The sequence below is a fragment of the Antechinus flavipes genome, chromosome 3 (assembly GCF_016432865.1).
Source record: "Antechinus flavipes isolate AdamAnt ecotype Samford, QLD, Australia chromosome 3, AdamAnt_v2, whole genome shotgun sequence".
NCBI lineage: Eukaryota > Metazoa > Chordata > Mammalia > Dasyuromorphia > Dasyuridae > Antechinus > Antechinus flavipes.
The window spans coordinates 633,480,352-633,504,775 of NC_067400.1; the positions used below are offsets into that span (position 1 = coordinate 633,480,352).

Consider the following 24,424-nt stretch of genomic DNA (forward strand, 5'->3'; position numbering starts at 1 on the left):
CAGACCCCTCAGTGGATTTCAGTGGAAAAGCCTCTGATCCTGATCCAGTAGAAAAGACTCCCCAACCCAGAAATTAGGGTGAGTACAACAAAGAAATTTTGTTAAAAGAGTTAGAGTAGAATTTCAGCTAAGATGGGACAGATGTTTAGAAAACAGACTTCTGTTTCTATTCAAAGAAAATGTTTAGAGAGCATTCAAGGAAAATGTTCAGAGACCATTGCTAGACTTATAAAAAAATCAAGGTTTAATTATAACCTGGGAGCATGTCGTTGATATTTTTAAAACTGTATAGCATACATCTCCTTGGTTCCCTACAGAAAAAGATTTGGATCTAAATGAGTGGAAGTTAGTGGGAGAACAGCTAGGTGAATTCTACAATTCTCATCCAAACTCAATTTCTAAAAATATACTTTATACATATAATTTACAAGTCGAGATTTCAGCGGAATGACATGAAGAGTTGGAGCTGGCTGGAGGCTGAAGAAAGCAGAGGCAGAGGCTGAAGGACCAGACCTTTGGATTTGGTGACATTCGGAGAGAGTTCTTGGAACCAAGCAGAGAGATAGGCCTCTAAGCTAACCGGGCTATATTGGGATAATAAAAGATCTGAACTTTTATCACCTGGCTGCGTTTTGAGAAGAAAAAGATCACAACATTTTGCTGAGCACCCAGAGTCCTCGAGTAAGTGTCCAGTGATCTTTTCCCTGGAGGCAAGTCTTAAGGCACTTTCCTTCAGCTGTAGCCAAGGTACTTAGAGAGAAAAAGAATTCTCTTAGCACATTCTGAGCTCACATTGACTCCTAAGTTGACCTGTTTACCTGTTTGGCTTGTTGTTCTGGAGTGTATTTTCCCAGTTCCCTGAGGGAATTATTGCTCGCCACTGCCTTGCCTCAAATCCCTGAACTGAGCGCATTTCCTGTTGCTCCAAATTACAACCAGATGTCCGCCATGCTGCCTGGCCTTTCTGCCCCCACAATGCCTAGAACCTGCTCTGCTCAAACTCCACATGTGTGCGGGGGGCCCTTTGAGAGCTGGCATCAGGGCAAGAAGCGAACCGAGACTCGAGAAGAACGTCATGGTCCCAGCGCTGTCCGTCACAGCCCTGGCTGGGTGCTTGAGGGAGGGTACCTGAGGAACCAGGGCCCGCAAACCAACCCCGGATGAATCTGCTTTTCATAGTGCTGCCAAGTAAATGCTTTGTTACATGCTCAGTGCCCTGTGTCTCATTTTGCTCCAAACCCAAGTGGGAAGCCCGGACTCAGGAGCTTTCTTCCCAACATCCCTATTGCTGTTCAGACACAACCACCCTTCCAGTCCCTGGGGCTCCCTAGGTCTGGCCCGTCCCGATTCTTCACTTACACTCACGCTATGTGACCAGTCCAGTCCATTGCTAAATCTTGTTTGTACCTTCACAAGATTACTCTCCTCTGAGAGCCCCCTCCTTGGGGCAGATCCTCCCTACCTTCCACCTGGACTATTGGGACATCAGCTGGTGGGTCTGTGGGGCTCAAGTCTCTCTGCTCCAGTCCACCCCATTCACCCACCAAAGGGATTTGCTTGAGGCAAAGGTCTAACCGTGTCACGCCTTACTCAATAGCCTCCAAGGGCTCCCTCTCAGCTGTAGAATCCAACATCAATCCCTTGGCTGGCATTTGGAGCTCTTTAGAGCTGCCCTCCTCCCACCTTTCCACTCATCTTCACTTGGTACCCTTCCCCCCCCCAGCTCTGGGTAGTCCTTGAGAATACAGCTTTCTGTACCCCTCTCCCATGCCTTTGCGTGAGTTGTCCCTGAAGCCTAGAATGCTCTCCCTCCTCACCTCTGCCTCTTCATTTTCCTGGATTTCTTTCAGTCTTGAAGGGCTTTGGCAAATAAATATATACTGAAAGCTAACTCGACTTGGCTTGTAGCATTCGGTATCCATTGTCAAAAAGCAAGTTTCTATGGCGTGAGAAGAAGATAGGTCATATTTGGAAATGAAAATGATGAAAAACATCAATGAAAATTTTAAAATCAGGGGAGGAAAAGGATTTCTTCTTAACCTTTTACCACTTAAGCACTGGAGAGGCTATCATCTATGGGGTCTTAGATATCAGACTTCTTTCAGTTCATGGGCTTCTGAGGTAAAGATAATTTTAGCACGCAACAATTACGTTTATACTAATTGCATTGATTTATTTATTCAAAAGCTTTTAAGTATCTTTGAAAATGATAAATTTCAAGAAGAGAATAAAATCCATAAAATATGTGAAAGTTCATTACACACTTAAGACTTAATTTAAAAAAAATAATCCACAAAAAAAGAAAAACAAATAGTCAGAGACAAATTTATCATGGTTTTGACACAAGTGAACTCTGTAAAATTTGTGTAAAATAATCACTGAAAATGACCTGAGTAAACTCTGTAAAAATTGTGTAAAATCACAAAAACCATGTCTCCTTTGATCTGCAAAAACAGAGGCTCCAAATCGGCTCACATCCTCTCAAGACCATTCAAGGGTAACTCAAACTCTTATTCATCTTTTAGGAAGTCACATCCTAAAAAAAAAAAAAAAAAAAAAAAAAAAAAAAAAAACCTTCACATTCAATTGAGAAATCCTGATCAGATTATCAAACCTCCCCCAGATTTACCCATAAAATAGGTCTTTTGCCAATCATTTTTTTGCAGATTTTCTCCATCCAGATATTGAATATTATTACACTAATAAATATTATTCAATATGTATTTGTAGGTTTTGTAAGGACAAAGAAACTAAGTAAGATAGAGATTAGAGAGTATTTAATATTTTATTAAATGGAGAGATATACTGGGACCAAATGGATCTATGGTTTGATCCCAGGGCTGAATGAGACTATCGGTCCAGCCAACAATGTGAGTTCTCAAAGACATATATACACGTGGCTCAGATGCAGGGAGTGGACTGAAGCAGGGGCGGGGGCAGGGTGCTGAGAGTGGGACTCTGATAGGGTGGGATGAGCCACCAGAGATGAGATGACATAATCAAGGGGAGGCATCCCGGACCTGGGGAGAGGCATCTTGATAAGACAGTCTCTGACATTCCCATAGCTTGGGATGGGGAGAGACATTCTGATATTCTAAAACATAAGATCTTTTATCCTTATCAAATATCCTGATAAAAAGGGAGGGGAGGTTTTTCAGGACAATTATAAACTGAGGCAGAACACTTAGAGAAACTGAGGCAGGACTGGGTCAGGATAATTATGGAAACTGAGAACTGTGGCATAAGAGTTTGTGTTTGTGGCATGAGTAGATTGTGTATGAATGTGTAGATTTAGGGAGCATATTTAATATGTTGACTGGGTCTGAATATGGCTCGCCTTTGGAACTCTCTCCTTTGTGCTGATCTTGTCCACACTCTAAGTGATTTCCTCCACTCCAAACGATCCAATAGCCCCATGGCTACCTCAATGATTCCCAATTCCATCTATCTAGTGCCAATTGTTTTCTCAATCCCAAGTTGCCAACTGATGAACTTCACACTGATGTCCTACTGACACTCTAAATCAGCCTGTCCAAAGTGGAGCCCATTTTCCCAGCAATTGTGTCTCTCTTCTCACCTCCCTTACTTTTGACTGGCACCCTCAACTGCTCAGAAATCCCAGTGTGAAATATCATCCTCTTTGGCTCTTCATCTTGCTCCCAGCAAATTCCTCTGTAATGGAGACTCCTTGAAGAAGGAGGACACATGCTGGAGCTGGTCCTAGACTAGACAGGGGGCAATGAGAACCCCTTTAAGAGAGGTGACTGGGGACTCTCAAGAAGGCAGCAGATGGGCAGTGCTTTGGCTCTTCCTACCAGGATAATTTCTTCTCCCTAATGGCATCAGGTGAGAGAAGGGAATGTTGTAGAGTCCTCCCCCTGCCGTCTGTTACAGGGGACCCATGGCAGATGCGTGGCTCCTGGGACATAGTGCTGGGCCTGGAGTCAGGAAGACTCACCCTGAGTTCAAATCTGGCCTCAGACACCAGGTCTGTGACCATGGACCGGTCACTTCACCGTCTGCTGCAGGTCTTCATTTAAGAAAGAGCTGAGAACACACAGCAAACCCTTCCTGTGTTTTTGCCGAGAAAAGCCTGGTGGGGTCACGAAGAGAGAGATGTGGGGACGCTGCTGAACGCAGCAGCACCAACTTGGAGCCCTCAGTGCCGGGGCTTCCGCGCCATGGCATTTGTTCTGATTCAGCTGAGACCAGAAGCTCAGACTTTGTGACTCTGAAAGGAAACCACCGGCAACCTGGGAGACATGGGATTCGGGTGCTGATGGCTAACGGTTTCTGCACACAGCCTGTGGCGGCACCTCCTTGCCGTGGGGTTAGCAGCCTGGAGCAGCTGCAGAAGGTCCTCCCGTGCTGCAGTCCCCTCAAGGAAGCTCTATTATACACCATCGTGATTCCCCACAAAAGAAGTCTCCGTAGCCTTGCTCTGAGTGAAGGGCTACATTAGTGGCTGAGAAGCCCTGGGCTCAGGGACATGGCACCCCTTTACAATCCATAGCTGGGGGGTCAAGGCTCCCCATGCTTTGGCTCAAACTTTCCCTCCTGGCATTTTTTATTCTTAATATTATTCACTCGAGTCTGTCCACATTCCAGCCAAGGTCTCCCTTCCCCTCGGTGTTTCCTGATTCTTCTGTGGATCCTGTGACAGGAATACTGGGCCCTCAGCTCACAAGGACTTTCTCCACAATTCTTCCCTACTCCGGATGCTTTCTATTATCTCCTGAAATTCGCTAATTTTGCCCGGACCTCTCCCTTATCCACATCTCTCTGCTTTGTATTGCTTTTGCACAAAGGGGATGGTGCTTTGTGATCAGAGCCATCCTCACACGTGATCTTTATAATAATGTGGATGCAGAGTGTAAGAATTAGTAACCCAAATAGTTGGAGGAGGAAAGCCCAGCACCTGGTAGAATGACTTTCCTGAGGCCCCATGGAAGCTGGGTCCTCTTGTACCCCCAAACTAAGCTTCTAGGAGACACTGGAACATCCCGACCCCTCATTCAGCCCCAACGGTTCTCCTCAGCATGCACCAAGTCAGTAAGTGGCAATGACTTATTTCCCATCTATGTATGTATAGGGTCTGTTTTTCCACGCGGTTCTCCAGGCTTTTGTTTTCTGTGCTAGGATTTCTCACATCCACTATATGCATTAATGCTTCTCCTCTACTGAACTAAGCTTCAACAAGGAATGAGTTGTAGCCATAAGCTTTCCAGCATTATTTGCTTTTGACATGACAGATCATTCCCAGGAAGCTTCCCTCGCATCCTACAAAGGGTACAGAGTAGATTCTCTTCCCAAAGTTAAGCAATAGGGCCAGCTAGATGGGGTAACAGATAGAGCATCAGCTCTGTCTTGAGTTCAAATCTGGCCTCAGACATTTAACACTTACTAGCTGTGTGATGCTGGGCAAGTCACTTAATCCCAATTGCCTTGCCAAAAACAAACAAAAAAGCCAAAACAGTTAAGCAATTGTGATTAAGGGGCAATTTTAAAGCAATCTATCATTTCCCATTTTTGATATTTGCCATTTATTAGCAGAAGGGATGTCTGTAGCCCAGAACCAACATAGTTTACTATTCACCTTTCTTGTTGGCCCTTAGAGGTATAATGATGCTGCTTGAATTAGCAGTTTATGGAAGTATATGGAATAATAAGAAATTTTTGTAGATTTATTGTGACCCAAATAAAGGGACTATCCCCTTAATAATGAGACCAGAGGCACATCTGCTGCCTTCAGTCTCTCATTTCACTTGTTCATGGCAGGAGCAGCTGTAACAAGAGTCCTCTATAACCCCGGTGCTCCTCAAAAAAGGGAAGAGGAGGGATTTGGAGTCAGGTATGTCGAGGTCTTTGGCTACCCACCACAATGGCAGCAAGCAGGGAGTAATGCTTGAAACACTTTAATAAGGCACAGAGGCAGATGGCATGGGATGGAGAGAGGGAGGAAAGGAGGAGAGGTGGGCAACCCAATGGGGAGGTAGAAGGGTACGGTCACGTCTGTGACCCTTGGACCGCATGGACCAGCAGCAGGTGGAAGAGCGCTAGGGGGAAGCAGGAGTGTAGGAGATCTCGTTTTATGGGATTTCAGTGATGGGGATGGACCATCTGTCTTGGCTCATTAGCATATTCACACCATCTCAGTCATCAGCACCACTTTAGGTTAGTTCATTAGTTTAATGTTTGCTGGGGTTCTGCTGGTCTCAAGGCTTGAATCAGGGGCTCATCCAAGGCTTACAGACACAGGCAGATAGCAGGAGTCAGGGGTCCTTACAGGAAGGTCTAGCTGTTTTCCCCAACACTGTCTTAGGCTGTGGGCTCAGTTAATTTATGAGACAGTATCCTGTAACTTATGGAACCATCTGCAAGTGACTCCGAGTCTCCTCTTTGCGATTTCCCTTCCTCCTACTTTATCACAGCTCTTTGGGGTGTGTGGAGTGGGGGGGAGGGGAGAAGGGGAAGCGCCAAGGGACAAGAACACGGTACAATTTCAGCACATTGCTGGGGACAAGTGTATCATATTTTGGGCTCTGCCATGGGCTTCGGACTGTACGACTCTGTCCATGTTCCCTTATGCTTCTAAGGTCTCTGTCCAGTGAGAATTCTGATGCTGAATGAGATAGGAATTTCTGTTAAAGGCCTTCCCACATGCCTTACATTTAAAGGGTCTCTCTCCGGTATGAACTCTGTGGTGTTCAAAAAGGGATGAGCTCCTGCTGAAAGCTTTCCCACACTCCTTGCACTGATAAGGTTTCTCCCCATTGTGCATTCTCTGATGTATAATGAGGGACGAGCTTTGGCTGAAAGCTTTCCCACATTCGTTACATTCGTAGGGTTTCTCTCCAGTGTGAATTCTCTGATGTTGTATGAGGTGTGAATTCAAGTGAAAGGCCTTCCCACACTCCTTACACTGAAACGGTTTCTCTCCAGAATGAATAGTCTTATGTACAATAAGAGCTGAGTTTTGGCTGAAGGCCTTCCCACATTCACCACATTTATAAGGCTTTTCGCCGGTGTGAATTCTCTGATGCTGAATGAGGGGTGTCTTCCAGTTGAAAGCCTTCCCACAATCCTGACACTGATAAGGTTTCTCCCCAGTGTGAATTCTCTGATGTTGATGGAGACCTGACTTCCATTTGAAGGCTTTCCCGCATTCTTTACATTTATAGGGTTTCTCCTCAGTGTGAACTCTCTGATGGGCGATAAGGGCTGAGCTATGGCTGAAGGCTTTTCCACAGCCCTTACATTCATAAGGCTTCTCTCCAGTGTGAATTCTCTGGTGGCCAATGAGGTATGAGTTCCAGTTGAAGGTCTTCCCACATTCCTTACATTCATATGGTCGGTCTCGATTATGCGTCCTTTCGTGATTAATAAAGTAAGAATACTGGGCAAAAGACTTGCCACAGTCTTTACATACATAAGGTTTCTCTCTAGTCTGAATTCTCTGGCCTTCTTTAAGGTGAGAGATTTCCTGGAAGTTTTTCCCACACTGCTTCGATTTCTCAGTTTTCCCTCTCATGCGAATTCTCTGCCGGGGGATCATCCCTGCATTCTGGTTGCAAGTCTTTTCAAACTCCTCACAATTCCAGGATTTCTCAATCTTACACAGACTTGGGGGTTGAATCAGGCCTGGAAGATCCTCAACGTCATTCTCACTGCTTGACACCTTGGGCCTGCACAGGTTCCTGTGGATTTCTTGGCCCATGTCACCATGGTCATGGTCTCTTTGCTCAAGAAGAGTTTTTGGGTCCAGAATCAATTGCCTGAGATCGCTTTGCTGGGAAATGAGCTTCTTCGGGATCTCTCCTGCCAGATTTTGCAATTGTTGCCATACTCTAATCTCTTGGATGGGGCCTCCCACAAAGGCTTTGTTCCTGAGAATGTGGCCAGGGACTCCTTCCACTGACATCTCTTCTGGTCCCACACCTTGCCTTTCAGGTGACTCCAGGTCCTTGAGGTTAGTATCCCAAGCTGAAAGAAAAGGGAAACAGATGTTGAGCCCACAGGACTGGACAGCTAGTCCCAGGGAGTACATATGAAATCCCAGGCAAAGCTTATTCTCAGCCCAACCCATACTGGAATCCAGAATCCTCCCACCTCCTTCCCTGCTGGGACTTCAACCTCTTCAGGCCCAGAACATTCACTTTACACAACATAATCCCAGAGGAGGAAGGACGTCATCCAATTTCAAAGCCTGCCCCATTGCAGGGATGGGATGGCAACCGCCCAGTGCCAGAGCTGGAAAGTCCCCCTTTTCATCTGACAAACTGAGAAAGTGAGGTTCGGGAAGTGAGGGAACTTGCCGACATGTGCATCGAGTGCCTGTGTATGTGTATTCAGACAGACCTTCTCCAGGGGGCTCTCCCGTCCCATATGAAGAAAGAACGCTTAAGGGATCTCATAACTTCAGAGTCCAGGACAGGGAGCTGGGAAAATCCCCACGAGGCCGGGCCCACTGGATCTGGTAGACTTCCCTTTCCTGAATCTAGAGGCCCGTTAGTCTGGGCTCTGTCCTCCAGAGTTGGGCCCTGCCCTTTCTATCCCTTAATTCTGATTCCCAAGTCTGGGGAGGAAGGTCTGCTTTGAGGAATCGTGGGGAGAGAGAACCCCGCTTTCAAGACCCTCCTCCAGCCTGTGGCAGTGAGCCTCCTCTGTATGGCCAGGTGAACACTGAAAGCAGGAAGCTTCAGTCTCCCAGGCACTTTGGATTCTGACCACTGACCTCTTTAATCCCCCTGCCCTCCACACACCCACCTGCACCCTCCAGGGCTTCCAAGATGGCCACACAGAAGAGACCAGCCGGGCTGCTCCATTCACTGGCTCCTAACTGACCCCTGGGATGTTCACCTTCAGACGAGGAGGGGCTCCCAGCAGCATATCCCAACGAATCCCATGTATGTGACTCTTGTTCTCCCTCCAACCAGGAGATGAGGTCTGGCTTGGGACCAGGAAGCCCTGCTCATGGAGGAGAAAATGAGACAGCTTTGCACATGCTGAAGGTGGAAGGTCAGGGAGGAGAGAGGCAAAGTATGGTGGGAGGAGTGACCGAGGTAGGACAAGAGGCTCTGATTCTGTGATCCTGAGCGGGGTTACCAAACCCGGGCCCTTCCCAGCTTCTGGGGAAGCCCAGATCTGCTCTGCAACAGTCTTCCCAGTGAGCCTCCCAGCCCTGCTCCAAAAGCCCGGGATCAGGGAGACCATCACTTCCCAGGTTCTCCATTTGCACCAAAACAAAATGACCTCAGCTAACCCTGAGGAACCTTGGGCCAAGACCCCGGGGACCAAGAAGGCTAGAGTGTTTTTGAACTCCTCTGCAGCAAGATGCAAGCCTGAGCCCTCACATCTCCCCCACCTGATTCTCCATTCCTGCCCTTCTTGCCCCCCTCCCCTCCCAGTGTGCCCTCCGCAATGCTCGCTCCCTACCCAACATCCTTCTATTCATCTTTAGTCCACTCTTGCCTCCACTCATTCATCCAGCAACTACTAAGGAAACCTGGATTCCCACAATGACCCAGCTGTTTCTTCCCTCACTCTCAGGGACTCCCGCAAGCCCCAATACACCTGCCAGGGTCTCCCCCTTCCTCCTTTTCTTAGTAGCCCTCTTCCTTCTGGTTCACACTAGTAATAGCCCCAGCAAAATCCCAGTAGCTGCTCTCTAAGACCCCGTCCCTGCCCGTCCCTGCGAAGGGAGTCTTGACGCGGGGCTCTCGATTTTCTCTCTTCCCCAACTCAAGCCTTTAACCTGGGCCATGAAGGAGGGGACTCTTTCAAACTAGCTCCATCAGTGTTTCTACTGGGCTTATATCCCAAAGAGATCTTAAAGAACGGAAAGGGACCTGTATGTGCCAAAATGTTTGTGGCAGCCCTGTTTGTAGTGGCTAGAAGCTGGAAAATGAATGGATGCCCATCCATTGGAGAATGGCTGGGTAAATTGTGGTATATGAATGTTATGGAATATTATTGTTCTGTAAGAAATGACCAGCAGGATGAATACAGAGAGGACTGGCGAGACTTACAGGAACTGATGCTGAAATGAGCAGGACCAGATCATCATTATACACTTCGACAATATTGTATGAGGATGTATTCTGATGGAAGTGGACATCTTTGACAATGAGAAGATCCGATTCAGTTCCAATTGATCAATGGTGGACAGAATCAGCTACACCCAGAGAAGGAACACTGGGAAATGAATCTAGACTACTTGCATTTTTGTTTTTCTTCCCAGGTTATTTTTACCTTCTGAATCCAAATCTTCTTGTGCAACAAGAGAACCATTCAGTTCTGCACACACATATTGTATCTAGGATATACTATAACTTATTTAACATATATAAGACAGCTTGCCATCTTGGGCGGGGGGGAGCAGGGATGGAAGGGAAAAGTTGGAACAGAAGTGAGTATAAGGGATAATGTAAAAAATTACCCAGGCATGGGTTCTGTCAATAAAAAATAAATAAATAAGTGTCTGTTTGTTGGATTGACTGGGCTGGGAAAACAGAGATCCCAGTTCAAGTCCCCATCCTCAGGAGGGTGACCTTGCACTAACCACTTCCCACTCTTTGGGCCAGCTGCTTCCACTAAAAATGAAGGGTGGTCAATAGATGGCCCCCAGTGACCTGCCAGGCTTAGAATTGCACAAACATCTTGGGCCCCCTTCCCACCTTGAAGCAGAGTAATCCGGTGTGGGGATGTCACCACAGGGGCATCCTGGGGAGCTTCCCTGACCAAGTAGAACGTGGAAAGGGAAGACAGGCCTTGCTTCTGGATCTAAAGGCCAAGGGGCCCCTGCTTTAGGAGCTCCCTCAGCCAGGTCTGTGCTCTACAGCCGTGAGTCCCCTGGGGAGCCTCCTTACCCAAGGAGACCAGGTTCCTGTAGTTCTCCAGCATCACCTCCCTGTAGAGCTCCCTCTGAGATGTGCTCAGGCGTCCCCACTCATCCCAGGTGAAGTCCAAGGCCACATCCCTGAAGGTCACCGCCTCCTGCAACCCCAAACACAGCTGTGTTGGTTCCATGTGGAGAGAGAAGCTGGCCCTGGGGGGAAGGGCCTGCCATAGACACTTCTGGATCACAGGAGCACCAAGATGGTGGGCTAGAACTTTCTCCAATCCCTCAAACCTCTCAAAGGTCCCCAATACAAATCATGCACCAAAGATAAAGCTGTTTGAGTGTTATGGGCCAGAACTTGAAACAAGGTGTTAACTCATTAGAGTTGATGGAAACAATGCTTGTGTGCTTAGGATTTACACCTTTGGGAGAATTCACACATTAGAGCTCACACTTTTGAGAGTTCACACATTAGCTCACACATTGAAGTTTACAAGTTCTGGAGATTCACAAGTCAGAAACCCACAATCCCACTCTCTCAGAGGAGGAGTCAACCTTTGGATTCACACCTTTAAGAGATCATATATAAGAAGCTCTTAGAGCTTCAGTCAGTCAGTCAGTCAGTTTGGAAGATTCATAGACTGAGAGAGCAGTTGGAGATAGATAAAGCTGGAAGAGCTAAAGGACTAGCAACAAGAGCTCTCGGAACCAAGGAAAGCTTACCGGGGTATTTTGGAAGAAACAATAAAGAACTACTTTAACACCTGGCTGCATTTGAAGTGATTATTGATCTGAACTGAAACTAAGCCTGCCTCCAGAAAACCTCCCCAAGAAACCTGCTCCCAGAGAGAACCATTATACTATAGAAAAAGAAGAAGAACATCACTATGGAGGAAGGCAGCCTGGTTTTGGGAACAAGAAGAGACCCCAACTCACCTTTCCTAGGCCCAACAGGACCCGGATGGATGTTCCATCCTCCTCCAGGCTCCCTGCTTGGATACAATCAAGAGACATCAGGCCTGTGGGAAGAGATAATAATTGCTGAAGGAAATTGGGGGCTGGCTTTTCAGTCTCTGAACCAATTAGACAAGACATCTCCTGATAGCAGCAAGACGCATCCCATTACCCAGGGAGCAGGTGCATGTGTGCATGGGGACATTTACATAACTACACGCACACACACACACACACACACACACGTACACTCAGAAGAGACACCCTTGAAATCTCCTAAGGTCAACCTCTGCAAAGAGGTTGGGGTGAAGTTACAAAGTAGGGAATCATCTTCAGAGAAGGGATAACTCAGACTTGGAAGGGAAAGAGATTTCCCCCAGAATAAAGGAAAGCTGGAATTCTTTCCATACTTCATATCTTGGGTCCCCTGGTGAAGCCCAGAGACACCTGCTCAGCAACTTTAAAGGCATGGAAGAAAACACACAGAATCACAATGCACACCAATTGTCCTTAATTACAATTGTCACGCATCATCTTTAAAATGCTGGGATTCCAGGAGCAGAGCTGCTGATGTGGAGAGAAAGTGCCAGCCTGAATCTCAGAGGCCTTTTCTGAGGGATGAGAGACAGAGGAGGCAATAAAGAGGGGAAAGGAGAGAGAAGCAGGTGATGGGAGGAACAGAATCTTGAAAATCATGGTATGTGCCACAGACTCACCGAGGAGGGAAAGAAGAGTCTTGCCTTTAGGCACTCTTGTGGATTTGTTGTGATTTTAGGGAAGTAAGGGGATTAGGACAACAGATGGATAACTTTGGGAATTGAGTGAACCACACTGACTGCCTTATAACTTACTTTGGAGTTAGCTTGGTTTCTATTCAATTATGGGTCTAATCCAATTTTTGTCTTGTGAGAAAACATCATCCAATGTAGAAAATTCTACTTCATTTTTTGAACCTAGCTCTGAGTGGAAAGCTGGCCCACCCCTACCTGCTGCAGAACCTAAGTTGTGGTCTAACCCAGACAGATCCAAAGATTGATTGAAGGAGTTGTACATGTCAAGCAAACCACATCTATCTGAAAATAGGCCCTGGACTAATCAATAAGTTACTGTTTTATAGTTCCTTTGAGTGTCTGCAGACACTTGAGGGGAGTAGGATTCTGCCTTTTCTGAACACCTCTTTGTTCTCCCCCTCCCAACTTGAAAAGTTCCTAATTTTTCATCTAATTAGAAATCAGATGACATAACGCTGTACAGTTTCCTTCTAACTAACTGGCCTTGTTTGATCGGTTTTAATGTATAAAAGATGGTTAATGTATAAGTTGACATGGTCTGGTCCTAGCTTGTTGGGTAACTGGCATACTTTGCTTAATAAATCAATTTGCTCAGAAGAGCAAACCTTCATTTTCTCAGTTATATTTCATCTTCATTCACTAAAAACTTACTTCATTTTTTTCAAAAGAGGAATAAGTTAAGGGCTTTATATAGCTTGAGAGTGAGTGCTGGCAGGGAAAAGGAGGGCTTTTCACAAGAGGAAATAATCTGGATGTCAGTGATATTTCATTATTCTCAGAGGTGAAATGAGAAATTCTGTGGTTCCCTGGGGAAAATCTGGCTGGGACGACTTGTCAACATTATGCTTTTTCAAAGTTCCCCTCTCCTGTCCCCCAAATAGACTCAGAAGATCTTCAATCTTCTTTTATCCACCGGCTCCTTTCCTGCTGCTACACACATGCTTGTCCCTATAGCCCCTGTTTAGACTGCCCTGTATCTCTCTTCCACGTCCAGACTCAATGATCTCTCCACCAGAGCACAGCCAACCTTGCCTAATTAGCTAGGTCAGCCCTGTCCAAGGTTCTGAAGTACTGCCCAGGGAGGAGTGCTCTTGAGCTCTCCACCTTCAGACTCCATGATCTCTCCAATGGAGTACAGTCAACCTTGCCTAATTAGCTAGAGCAGTCCTGTCCGAGATGCTGAAGCAGTCCGTACCTAAGGAGTAGTGCTCCTGAGCTCTCCACTTCCAGACTCCATGGGAGCACCGCCCACTTTGCCTAATTAGCTAGGTCAGCCCTGTCCAAGGTTCTGAAGTACTGCCCAGGGAGGAGTGCTCTTGAGCTCTCCACCTTCAGACTCCATGATCTCTCCAATGGAGCACAGTCAACCTTGCCTAATTAGCTAGGGCAGTCCTGTCCGAGGTGCTGAAGCAGTCCGTACCTAAAGAGTAGTGCTCCTGAGCTCTCCACCTCCAGACTCCATGATCTCTCCAATGGAGCACAGCCCACTTTGCCTAATTAGCTAGGTCAGCCCTGTCCAAGGTTCTGAAGTACTGGCCAGGGAGGAGTGCTCTTGAGCTCTCCACCTTCAGACTCCATGATCTCTCCAATGGAGCACAGTCAACCTTGCCTAATTAGCTAGAGCAGTCCTGTCCGAGGTGCTGAAGCAGTCCGTACCTAAGGAGTAGTGCTCCTGAGCTCTCCACTTCCAGACTCCATGGGAGCACAGCCCACTTTGCCTAATTAGCTAGAGCAGTCCTGTTCAAGGTGCTGAAGCAGTACCTGAGGAGGAGCCCTCCTGAGCTGGCTTCAATGATATTTAGTTGAGTAAGTAAATTACTTTACTCTTTAATAAATAGTAAAATGACATGTCTACTAAAGAATTGTTTTAAATAAATTTCTTTCTGATCTCTTATCATTAAGTGTTTGAATTTGTATTCTTACTTTATATCATTACATACCAGAGGGAGTTTAAAAATTTCTTGGGCTAAAAGGGATCTGGCGTGGAAAAAGCTTAGGAAGCCCTGGCACAGACAGAGGGAGGACACCAGAAGAGACAAAACTGGCGCGGAAAGTGTGGGAGACATCCCAATGCCGGGGGCCAGAGCTGGGCGATGGGACGCGAATGTCCCAAAGTCCAGGGAAGAAGAGGCCGGCCAGGAGCCGGGATACGAGTCAGGAGCGGTCCACCAGCGGCCTTGAAGGAAGTCTCATCCTGCAGAATGTCCCCACTCCCTGCCTTTGCCCTGGCCGTGATCCCCGCGGGACAAGCCGTCCCTTTACAGGCGCGCACACTGGGGAAGTATCTCTCTCCCTCCCATCCCTCGCACCTGCGTGCACGCGCACGCACACGTATGCTCAGTGACGGGACGCCCGCCCGCCCGTTGGGAGGATAAAGCACGCACCTGGGCCTCCCCCTGCTGCCCCCCGAGGCCTGTGGTCCTCCTCATGGCCCTCGAGATCGAAGGTCAGGCCGGGGAGGCCGCTGGCAGGCGGCCGTGTTCCGGAAGTCTGGGAGAGAGCAGGTGACGCCCCAGCGCATGCATCTAGCACTGGGCGGGCAGTCACTGAGCCGAGCATCGGACCCTTCGCTTCCGGCTGGGACGGGCGTTGGGAGGGCAGCGTGGAAAGGTTATGTGTGTGCGCCTGCGCACACTGAAAGCCAGCTTGGCTCTCGGACTGACGTCCTGTAAGTGGAGAAACGGCCCTCTCCACCCAGTCCAAGAAATGGAGTCGGAATGCGCAGGCGCCCGGCTCCTCCCCGCCCCCGGCTCCCTTGTGCTATCCATTATCCTTTGCTCTGGAGGGCTTCCCCTCTCCTCCAGCCCGGGCCGGGCTCCATCCTCGCAGCCATCCCCTCCTCCGGGAGACCCCGTTTCCGCCCCAGCCTCCAGTTCTTGCCTCCTTGTGGCAGAGAACTCCCCATTGTGGATTCCCCCACTTTTCAGGGTTGCCTTGGAAACATTTATGAAGCTCCTACTGTATGCCAAGCTGCACCTGGGGAGAGAAACCGCTGTTGTTGTTGGAGTTTTGCGGAGACCACCAGGGAGAAAGGGGAAAGAAACGGCCGGAGCCTTTGGGAGCGAGGTCACGTGGCTGGCACCGAGGATCGCTAGAGGGAGACGAGGCCCCTTCCCGGCTTGTTCCCGAAGGTGGCCCTTTCTTCCCCGACACCTCCCCCAGCCTGCTGCAGACCCCCATCATCTCCCACCTGGACCGCTGCTACTGGGGAGGGGGTGTCTCTCCCCACTCCAATCCGCCCCCCATTCATTCACCCAAGTCATCATCCGAGAGCACGTGTCTGACGATGCCGACCCCTGGGCAACGACCTCCAGCTCCTTCCTCCCCTATTGTCCCCAGGAACAAACACAAAACGCTAGTTTGGTCTCAGTCCTTCGGTCCCTATATTTTCCAATAGTTTATATAGTATTGGAGTTAATTGTTCTTTAAGTGTTTGGGGGAATTCACATGTAAATCCATCTGGTCCTGGGGACCAGACTTCCTTGAGTTTGTGACTAAAGAGAGAAAATCTGATTCCTAGTCAGTCACAAGAAGTTTCCTCCAGTGTGGATTCTTCAGCAGCCAGAGATCTCTAATTATCGCCATCTGGTTAAGGAATTTATTCGGACGTTGCTATAGGGCTAAAGGAAAACTCCTTAAAATGACATTTATATGCTTCTTCCTGCTTTCTAAGGATATTCTTTGCCTCCTGATCTTCACTAAATAAGTTCATTTGAAGGAAGAAAAGTTGAGAAATGAAAACAATAGGAAAGGAAATCACATTTCCTCTCCCCTGCCATCAGAAATAGATCATGTCGTGCTAATTGAATTTCCCTTATTTTGACAAAGTTATTAAATTATTTGACTCGGTGAATTCTGTGGCTATCGTCTACATATACAAAATAGTTTAGCAACTATTTTGGAAAAGCATCTTATATTGCCCTAATATTCATGTAGAGAGATGGAGAAGTTTGAACCAGTGATAATGCCATGACAGCCAGTTGGATGGCTCACCATAAAGAGATACCATTAATATGATCATTGATATGCTCATATACCACAATTCACCCAACCATTCTCCAATTGATGGGCATCCATTCAGTTTCCAGTTTCTATCTACTACAAAGAGGGCAGCCACAAACATTTTGGCACATACAGGTCCCTTTCCCTTCTTTAGTATCTCTTTGGGGGATAAGCCCAGTAGAAACACTGCTGGATCAAAGGGGTTGCACAGTTTGATAACTTTTTGAGCATAGTTCCAAATTGCTCTCCAGAATGGTTGGATGTGTTCACAATTCCACTAACACTGTATCAGTGTCCCTATTTTCCCACATCCCCTCCAGCATTGGGCATTATCTTTCCCTGTCATTCTAGCCAATCTGACAGGTGTGTAGTGGTATCTCAGAGTTGTCTTAATTTGCATTTCTCTGATTAATAATGATGATCATTGATATGAACTTGGCAAGAAGCCTCCAATGGAATATCTAGAGAACGAGGACTGGGTCTTGTTCTGTTCTAATAGTTTTATTACTGACAAAGAGATAGATAACATTGGCAACAGATTTAAGATAACCCAAAGGTAGGAGGGACAGCTAACATGGTGTTTGACTGGGCCAAGAACTAAAATGACTTTGATAGGCTAGATTCAGACTGAATCTAAATATATGGGTGTGATGGGGAGCTCAGTCTTGGTGTGGGCACAGGGGCCCTGCCGAACTTTTGGAAGTAGAAGCTGATCTATTAAGGGAGGGACCTTGGTCTTTCATTCCAAGCATATACAAGCATTGTGTGACTGTTTCCTTGGAGTGTACAAGGGTTCAGTGAAGACTGGTACCCATGGTGGGAGGCTGCTGAACCCTTTTCCAAGGCTGCTTCTCACCTGCGGTATCCTTTGGCTCCAAGAAACTGTGGTATGCACAGTAAGTTATTTCAGCAGATGGACTAAGAGGGCCTAAGTAGCCTTTTTGAAGGACCACATGGCTCACCTTCTGGCAGGAGGAAGGGGCTTTACCTAACCTAACCCTGGCCTGCTTCCCAGGGCAAGCAGAGCGTCTACCTGTCTTTGAAAATAAAATGTGTAAGAAACCTTTTGCAAAGACGACCCCACTCACCATCGGTGCAGATGGGGATCCCACCTCGTGTCAGACATGAGGTGTACAGACTCAGGGACAGCTCCGTGTTAAATGTTCACATGGATCATTTGTGCCTGACCTGACCATCCCCTTCTCATCATGTCTTTTCAAAAGAGTCATCTTTGACTCTTCCCCCTCCTTCATTCTGCTCACAACAAATTCTATGTAAAAGAGGCTCCCTGAAGAAATCCGGAGGGCCACACTGTAACTGGTTCTCATATCACTGTGGGGCAAGTGAGACCCCTTGAATAGACTGTGGCTGCCTAGATATTGCTGTGGGCAAGCAGGTTGGATAGGTGAAAATTACTGGACCAAGACTCATTTCTCTGAGGAAGGGACTTTATTAGCATAAAAGCAACCAAGCAACATCAGGGAGCTTGCCTGATTTTTGTAAGACAAAGGTTGTCTCCTCCAAGGGAGATGGCCCTTCAATGCTTAGTTGGGAGTAACAGGCTTTTGCTAGGGCCCCAGACCTTGAAACAGTCATCATAGCCCAAATTCCCTATGCCTGGCTAAGTGGGCACCAGCACCCCCTGCCATCAGCTGCCCATGCAGGAACTAACAAAGGCCCCAACAAAGCCAATTCCTTTCCTCCACTTTCGTCTTTTTGGGGAAGAGAAACAGGAATCAGGAAATAGGGATGTAGGCGCAGTCATCTTTAGCTCCTTCAAGCTGACAGGATGAAGAGGGGCCTGTAGGGAAGTCACACTCCTCAGGCTGCTTGAAAGTCAGCTGCTGCTTGGCACAATGTCTCTTACAAAGGAAGCCTGAGCCCTTTTTGTAGTGGCAAGGACCTGGGCTGCCCATCAGTGGGGGAATGGCTGAATAAATTGTGGTATATGAATGTTATGGAATGTTATTGTTCTGTGAGAAATGATCAAAGTGATTCCAGAAAGGCCTAGAGAGACTGACACGAACTGATGCTGAGTGACATGAGCAGAACCAGGAGACCATTATACACTTCAACAACAATACTATATGATGATTCATTCTGATGCACATGACTCTCCAACAGCGAGGTGATTCAGACCAGTTCCAGTGGTCTTGTGATAGAGAGAGCCTTCCACACCCAGGGAGAGGACTGTGGGGACTGAGTGTGGATCACAACATCATGTTTTCACTCTTTTTGTTGTTTGCTTGCATTCTGTTTTCTTTCTCATTTTTTCCCTTTTTGATCTGAATTTTCTTGTTCAGCATGATAAATGTGGAAATATGTATAGAAGAATCGCACATGTTTAACATATATTGGATTACTTACTGTCCAGAGGAAGGGATGGGGGAGGAAGGAAGAAAAAAATTGGAACACAAGGTTTTGCGAAAACTATCTTTGCATATATTTTGAAAATAAAAAGCTTTTATTTTCAAAAATGAAGTCTGAATCCTCCACTGGTTCACAGGAACAGGATGGCTGATTAGTGTCTGGTCCAGGGTCTAATGAGGAAATGGGGACTAGCTTAACCCTAGTCCAGTGTGTCCAAGTGGGCTGCCCTTCTGGTTTGATTGCTGTGGGAATAAAAAGAATAAAACTTCCTTTCCATTTGGGGAAAAAGTGGAAGTGTCCATCCTTTTGCCAGTTTTTTATGTATGTGTGGTCACCAGTTGGTAGAGGTAATTAGGTGACTCATCACTAAGTTCAGGTGAGATAAAATTCACATGCTCCTGGAGGGCAGTTCTCATTTGTTTGAGTTGGGCACATACTGAGAGATCCAAGTGATATCAGGGTCAAGGAAAATGTCTGCTATTAGAAAGGGTCTGCCATAGGGGAGTTCAAAAGGGCTCCATTTAATATCTGCTTGGGGGCTGCCCTGGTGTGGAGAAGACAGATGGGCAGAAGTTTGGCCCAATCCTGTTCATTTTCTTGACTTACTTTGGTTAGGGTGTTTTAGGGCTTCTTTGACCTTCTCAGCCTTTTCTGAAGATTGGGAGAGTTGGGCAGAGTGGAGAGAGTTGGGAAGAGTGGAGAGAGTTGCCTAATTCTTTAGAGACCCCTTGAATCGTTTAGGAGATAAAAGATGGACCATTATCACTCAACAGATATTGGGGAAGGCCGAATCTGGGATAAAAGTCTTGGAGAATACTGAGCACTTCTTCGGTCTTTTCTGAAAGGCATGAGAGGGTCTCAGCACAGTTCGTAAAAGTGTCTGCTAGAACTAAGAGGTATTGAAAGTGGCCGATTGTAATGGGCTGAGGCTCGAGTTGATGCACTGAGGTCCCTAGCACGTGAGGCTAAATAGTAATTGGACCATACTCTATTAATATATAAGCTTGGAGAAAGAATGGCCCCACCCACTCTTTGTGCAAGTCCTGATGTGTTATGGAAAATGACGATTTTGGTGGGTGGAGGCAGGGGAGTGGAAAGGGAAGCGGAAAGAGAGGCTACTGGCTGGCGTCTTGACACAGCTGCTCTCATTGCTATCGTGACCCCTCTTCACCTCCGATCCCCTTTTCACCTGCAATCCCCCTTCACCTCTGCTGGCTGGCTTCCCATATTGCTATCGCAATCCTTCTTCACCTCTACTGAGAATAAAGGTTGAAGATTTTTCCCTTAACCTGAATTCCTGACTCCGGCCGGCTGATTTTAAATACGTGATCAGCACAGCCAACCAGAGGCATATGGATGAAATCCAATTACCAGCCCACACCAGGGAAAGAACTGCCCCCTTGGATGGGTTGGAGGAATTGAGGGGGGAAGAGGGTCCTCAGAGTTACCCTTAGCCCAGATTGCACAGGGCCAGCAGATAAAGCTTTAGAGGAAAGATATCCATCGAAGAGCAGTTTAATAAAGTTGGAGAGGGCTTCACAGCCAAAGTCAGTGGTGGAGTGGAAGGAGCTGGCACGTTTCCACTGCACATGCTGGGGGATAACCAGCCAGCCAAGGAAATCCCTCAGTCGTGGCTATATCAAGTTCCTCCCGAGTATATTTAGGGGAAGCAGTACCTTTGAACGGAAGGGAGGAAGGGATTTAAAGGCATAGTGGGGAAAATGGAAGAAAGTCCTAAGGTGGTATTCTGGGCAGCAAGCCAGTTGCCACAGGACTCCGGGAGCTGTCGGTCTGGTGTCCTCCACAATACATGACAGAAACCTCCAAAGGGAGTTGGACAGCTGCGAGGATGTCCATGATTCGAGGGTCGTGTTTAACAGGGGACCTACTGAAGGTGAAAGGGCCTCCTTCTTTCCAAATAGCCTCATGAGCATGGAGGATGTGGAAAGCAATTTAGAATCAGTGTGGAAATTGAGGCATTTATCCTTTCCCTGTGTAAGGGTCCTTGTTAAAGTAAAGAGATCAGCCTTCTGGGCTGAAACAGAGGAGCTGACTCATGGAGGGAAGCAACCCAAGAACCAAAGTGGCAAGGTCTGTTAAGCAGGAATATAGAGCCATCTTAAACCAGGAAGTATCAGGACTGAGGAGAGGAGAAATGCTTAGATCAGGGAGTGAAGCAAGCTCCCAGCCTTCCTCACAGGGGTGATCGTTGTGAAAGGGGGAGTAGCGCAGTACGATTAAGGTAGGGTTGGTCTTCAGAGCGAGATCAGGGGGATCAAGGAGGAGGACTTGGTACTGGGTTAGATGCTCTTTGGGATGGTAGTGCTGGAGAAACTGAGGCAAGACAGAGATTGGAGGGTTTTAATATTTTAATAGTGGAGAATCACAACTAGCGGCCAAACAGGACCCATGTCCGACCCCCCAGCTAGCTGAATGGGACTCTTGTCCCAAAGCATCCAGCAACCAGCAAGGAATTCTAGAGACTTTTATAGGACTCCAGTTATCAAGGAAACAAAGGTGGAGGGGGGAAAGAGCAATGGGTGAGTTTAAATCCCAAGCAAGGACCATAACGTTTAAATTCTGACAGGTTGAGGGTTGAAAACAGGAGACAGAAAGTCTGAGCCAGCAAGATAGAGAGTGTCATCTGGGTATCTGAGATAGGCCAGCTGGAGATTTATGACTCTCTGGAATGTGAGAGTGACCAGAGGTCCCTATTCTCTCAGTCCCAATGGGGCAAGGGAGGGGGAGGTTACCTCCAGGGAAACTGAGGCATTACAAGATTCCCTTCTCCTTTAGTATGCTCTGGATATGATGTGGGATATAGACAGTATTTTTCCTGAAATCTTGTGGGATTTTTGAAATAGAATCCTAATCTAGTTTCAAATTGTGTAACATCCCTGCTGAGAAGGGGACATGGACCCTTTCAGCCACTTAAGGGGTTTGGGACCTCCCAGATCAGAAGGGTGTGGGCAGGGGCAAGGAAAGGGAACCCTCTGGGTATTGGAAAGGGAAAGAACAGGTGGTCCCTGAGGATAAGTGTTAAGATTTTAACTCCTGCCTGCATTTGAGGTGATTATTAAATTGAACTGAAACTAAGGCTACCTCCAGAAGCTCCCCAAGAAACCTGCTCCCAGAGAACATTGTAATTTAGAGAAGAATATTACAGATAAGGGGGAGGATCAAGCTGCAGAACTGCCAGAGGTTCTGGCAGGACTAAAGGAAGGGAGTCCTGACAGATCGGAGAACAATAGGGAGGGAGAGGGAGAATCTGTGGAAAAGTAGGAGGAGGGGATTACAAACAAACCCATCACAGTGTCCTGGAGCAAAAGGAGAGGAAGGAAGGAGAAGAGGGTCATCCAGAATATCAGAAGTGGATCTGGATGGGAAATCATGGGGAGAGGTTTTGTCAGGGGTGTATTTATTGTCAGGGGTGGCCAAGAATACCTTGCACAAATCAGGGTCTTGAAAAAATAGGGAACTTCTATCCATTTTCCCTCACACAGCAAAATAAATCCAACTGCTTGTAGTTTTATAATTTAGAGACCCATATTCAGGCAAGTGTTCCCAATCTTCTGGAATGTATTTGGGCCAAGCAATAATACAAAAGAAAATCATATACATCTTTAGATCCTGCCCTGCAAATTTGTTCCAGTTTTCAGGAAGACATCTCAAGGGGGAATCAGAAGGGATGGAGCCTTCCTGTCCCATCTCTGACTTCACTCTCAGGACTTTGGTATCCCAAAGGCCCAGAAGATGAAAAAAACATGCATCCCAACCCAGGTGTCCATATAAGAAAGCAGACTGCACAGGGGGCAGGCAGCTCAAGCCCCTCAATCAGTGTTGCCCAGTCCCTCCTAGCATCAGGAAACCAAGGGAAAAGGAGGACTGGAAACCAGGAGCAAGGGCAGGGACTCGCTGATCCTGGTGTGAGGCCAGATTCAGAGATTCCTAGCGAAACAAGTCCCTGGGAAAAGGGAGGGGAGGCTAAAAGAACTGCTCTCAAACTTCTTCCATTTTAGAACCAATAGAAATGCAGTGGGAGAGAAGCTTTAATGGATAAGAATTAACAAGCAGCTTGACCGGTTTCTTAAAGGAAGGAGCTTTATTATCATAAAAGCAGATGGAAGCAAACAGCCTCAGGGAACTGGTTAGTCTGAGGCAACAGTTTGTGATGGATATATATAGAATAAGGTCATGGTTATCTCTTCCCAGGTCAGGTCACTCTGCAACCATTGATTGGGGCTTATTGAAACTTTGAAACTACCAAGGCTCTACTGGGGCCTGAGAGTTTGAAATATTTAGCAAGCTTTCTGCATCAGGCTGAGTGGGTCGCTGCACCCTGTTTACCACATCCCAAGCCCCCCTCTCCTCCTCAGTCACCTGCATAGTTGAGCAACTGCATTATTTTTCTGTTCCCTGAGGTCAACTGACCATGCAGTTACTGGCAAAGGCCCGGATGGGGCCTGTTCCAGAAGGACTTGGCTCTGAGGAGCACCATTTACCCTGTTCACAGATGACACTATCCACTATAAGAGAAGTAAGTAAAAATTCACTGGCTGTTAATCCCATAACAAATGAGAAAATGGGGGTCCTGACAACCATCCCATAAAAACTTTAAGGGATGGAGCAGAGATCTTTTATACTGGCTCCAGAGTAGTGATCATGGCTGAGAAACAATGTATACGTGGCATGAAGATAGCAGAACAGTCAGAAATACTGCCCCTTTGTTATACGGATAGAACAGGGTTAGAACATTTGCATAAGGAATATTGATGAAAAATTACCTTAAGAAGAAACACAGCTCCTCTAGCTCCTGTGATAAAAATGCTTGAAGAGATACACAAAACAGGTTATTGCTCAGGAAGACCCTGATATACTATAAGCCACGGTGAGGAGAGTTCTTAGATGGCCTAAGAAAGACAGAAGTAGGAGAGAAAGCTGAACTGAGAAGGATTTGGGAACAGAAAGCACAAAATACCTAGGCTGATGGAATCCAAACTGATAAGCTCTGTCACGGATTTTCTGGGAACTGTGATGACTGAAATGGAAAGATTTTGCTTTGCTGAGAGCTGATGATCTGGACAAACCCCGAATCGTCTGAAAGAGTTTCCCAAAGCTGGACAGATCCCGCAGAGGTGGCAGCGGCTGGTACAGCCAACTGGATTTCTTCCCTCTGTAACCACCCACAACCATCTACGAATGCCTGTGTTGTCTTAAGGCACCGGTAAAAGACAGGTTTTCACATTGTTTTGAGCAGCGTTTCCCTGTGTGACCCTGGGCCATTTAACTTTTGGCTTCGGTTTCCTCACATGTAAAAAAGAGGGCTAACACTTCCTCGGGCTGTTGTGAGAATCAAGTTTGTAAAATTTAACATACTATATAACTGCAAGCAATGGTTTTTTTCTCCTAAAAACTGAGAACACTTTTTCAGCACCCTGAGGTAGCTATGTGCTAAAAGATCTCAAAC

At 47.0% G+C, this 24,424-nt stretch overlaps 1 protein-coding gene across 1 annotated transcript in view; it reads right to left on the reverse strand.

Annotated features, from left to right (window-relative positions):
• Window positions 1–6,169: 6,169 nt before the first annotated feature.
• LOC127556868 (zinc finger protein 383-like) overlaps window positions 6,170–24,424 on the reverse strand; it is a 28,409-nt gene continuing 10,154 nt past the window's right edge. Inside the window, exons 5-6 of the mRNA XM_051990352.1 lie at window positions 8,767–8,859; window positions 6,170–7,983 (exon numbers count right to left, since the gene is read on the reverse strand). Of these exons, the coding sequence (XP_051846312.1) occupies window positions 6,584–7,983; window positions 8,767–8,859 (1,493 nt within the window). The 3' untranslated portion in view covers window positions 6,170–6,583. The remainder of the gene's footprint in view (window positions 7,984–8,766; window positions 8,860–24,424) is intronic.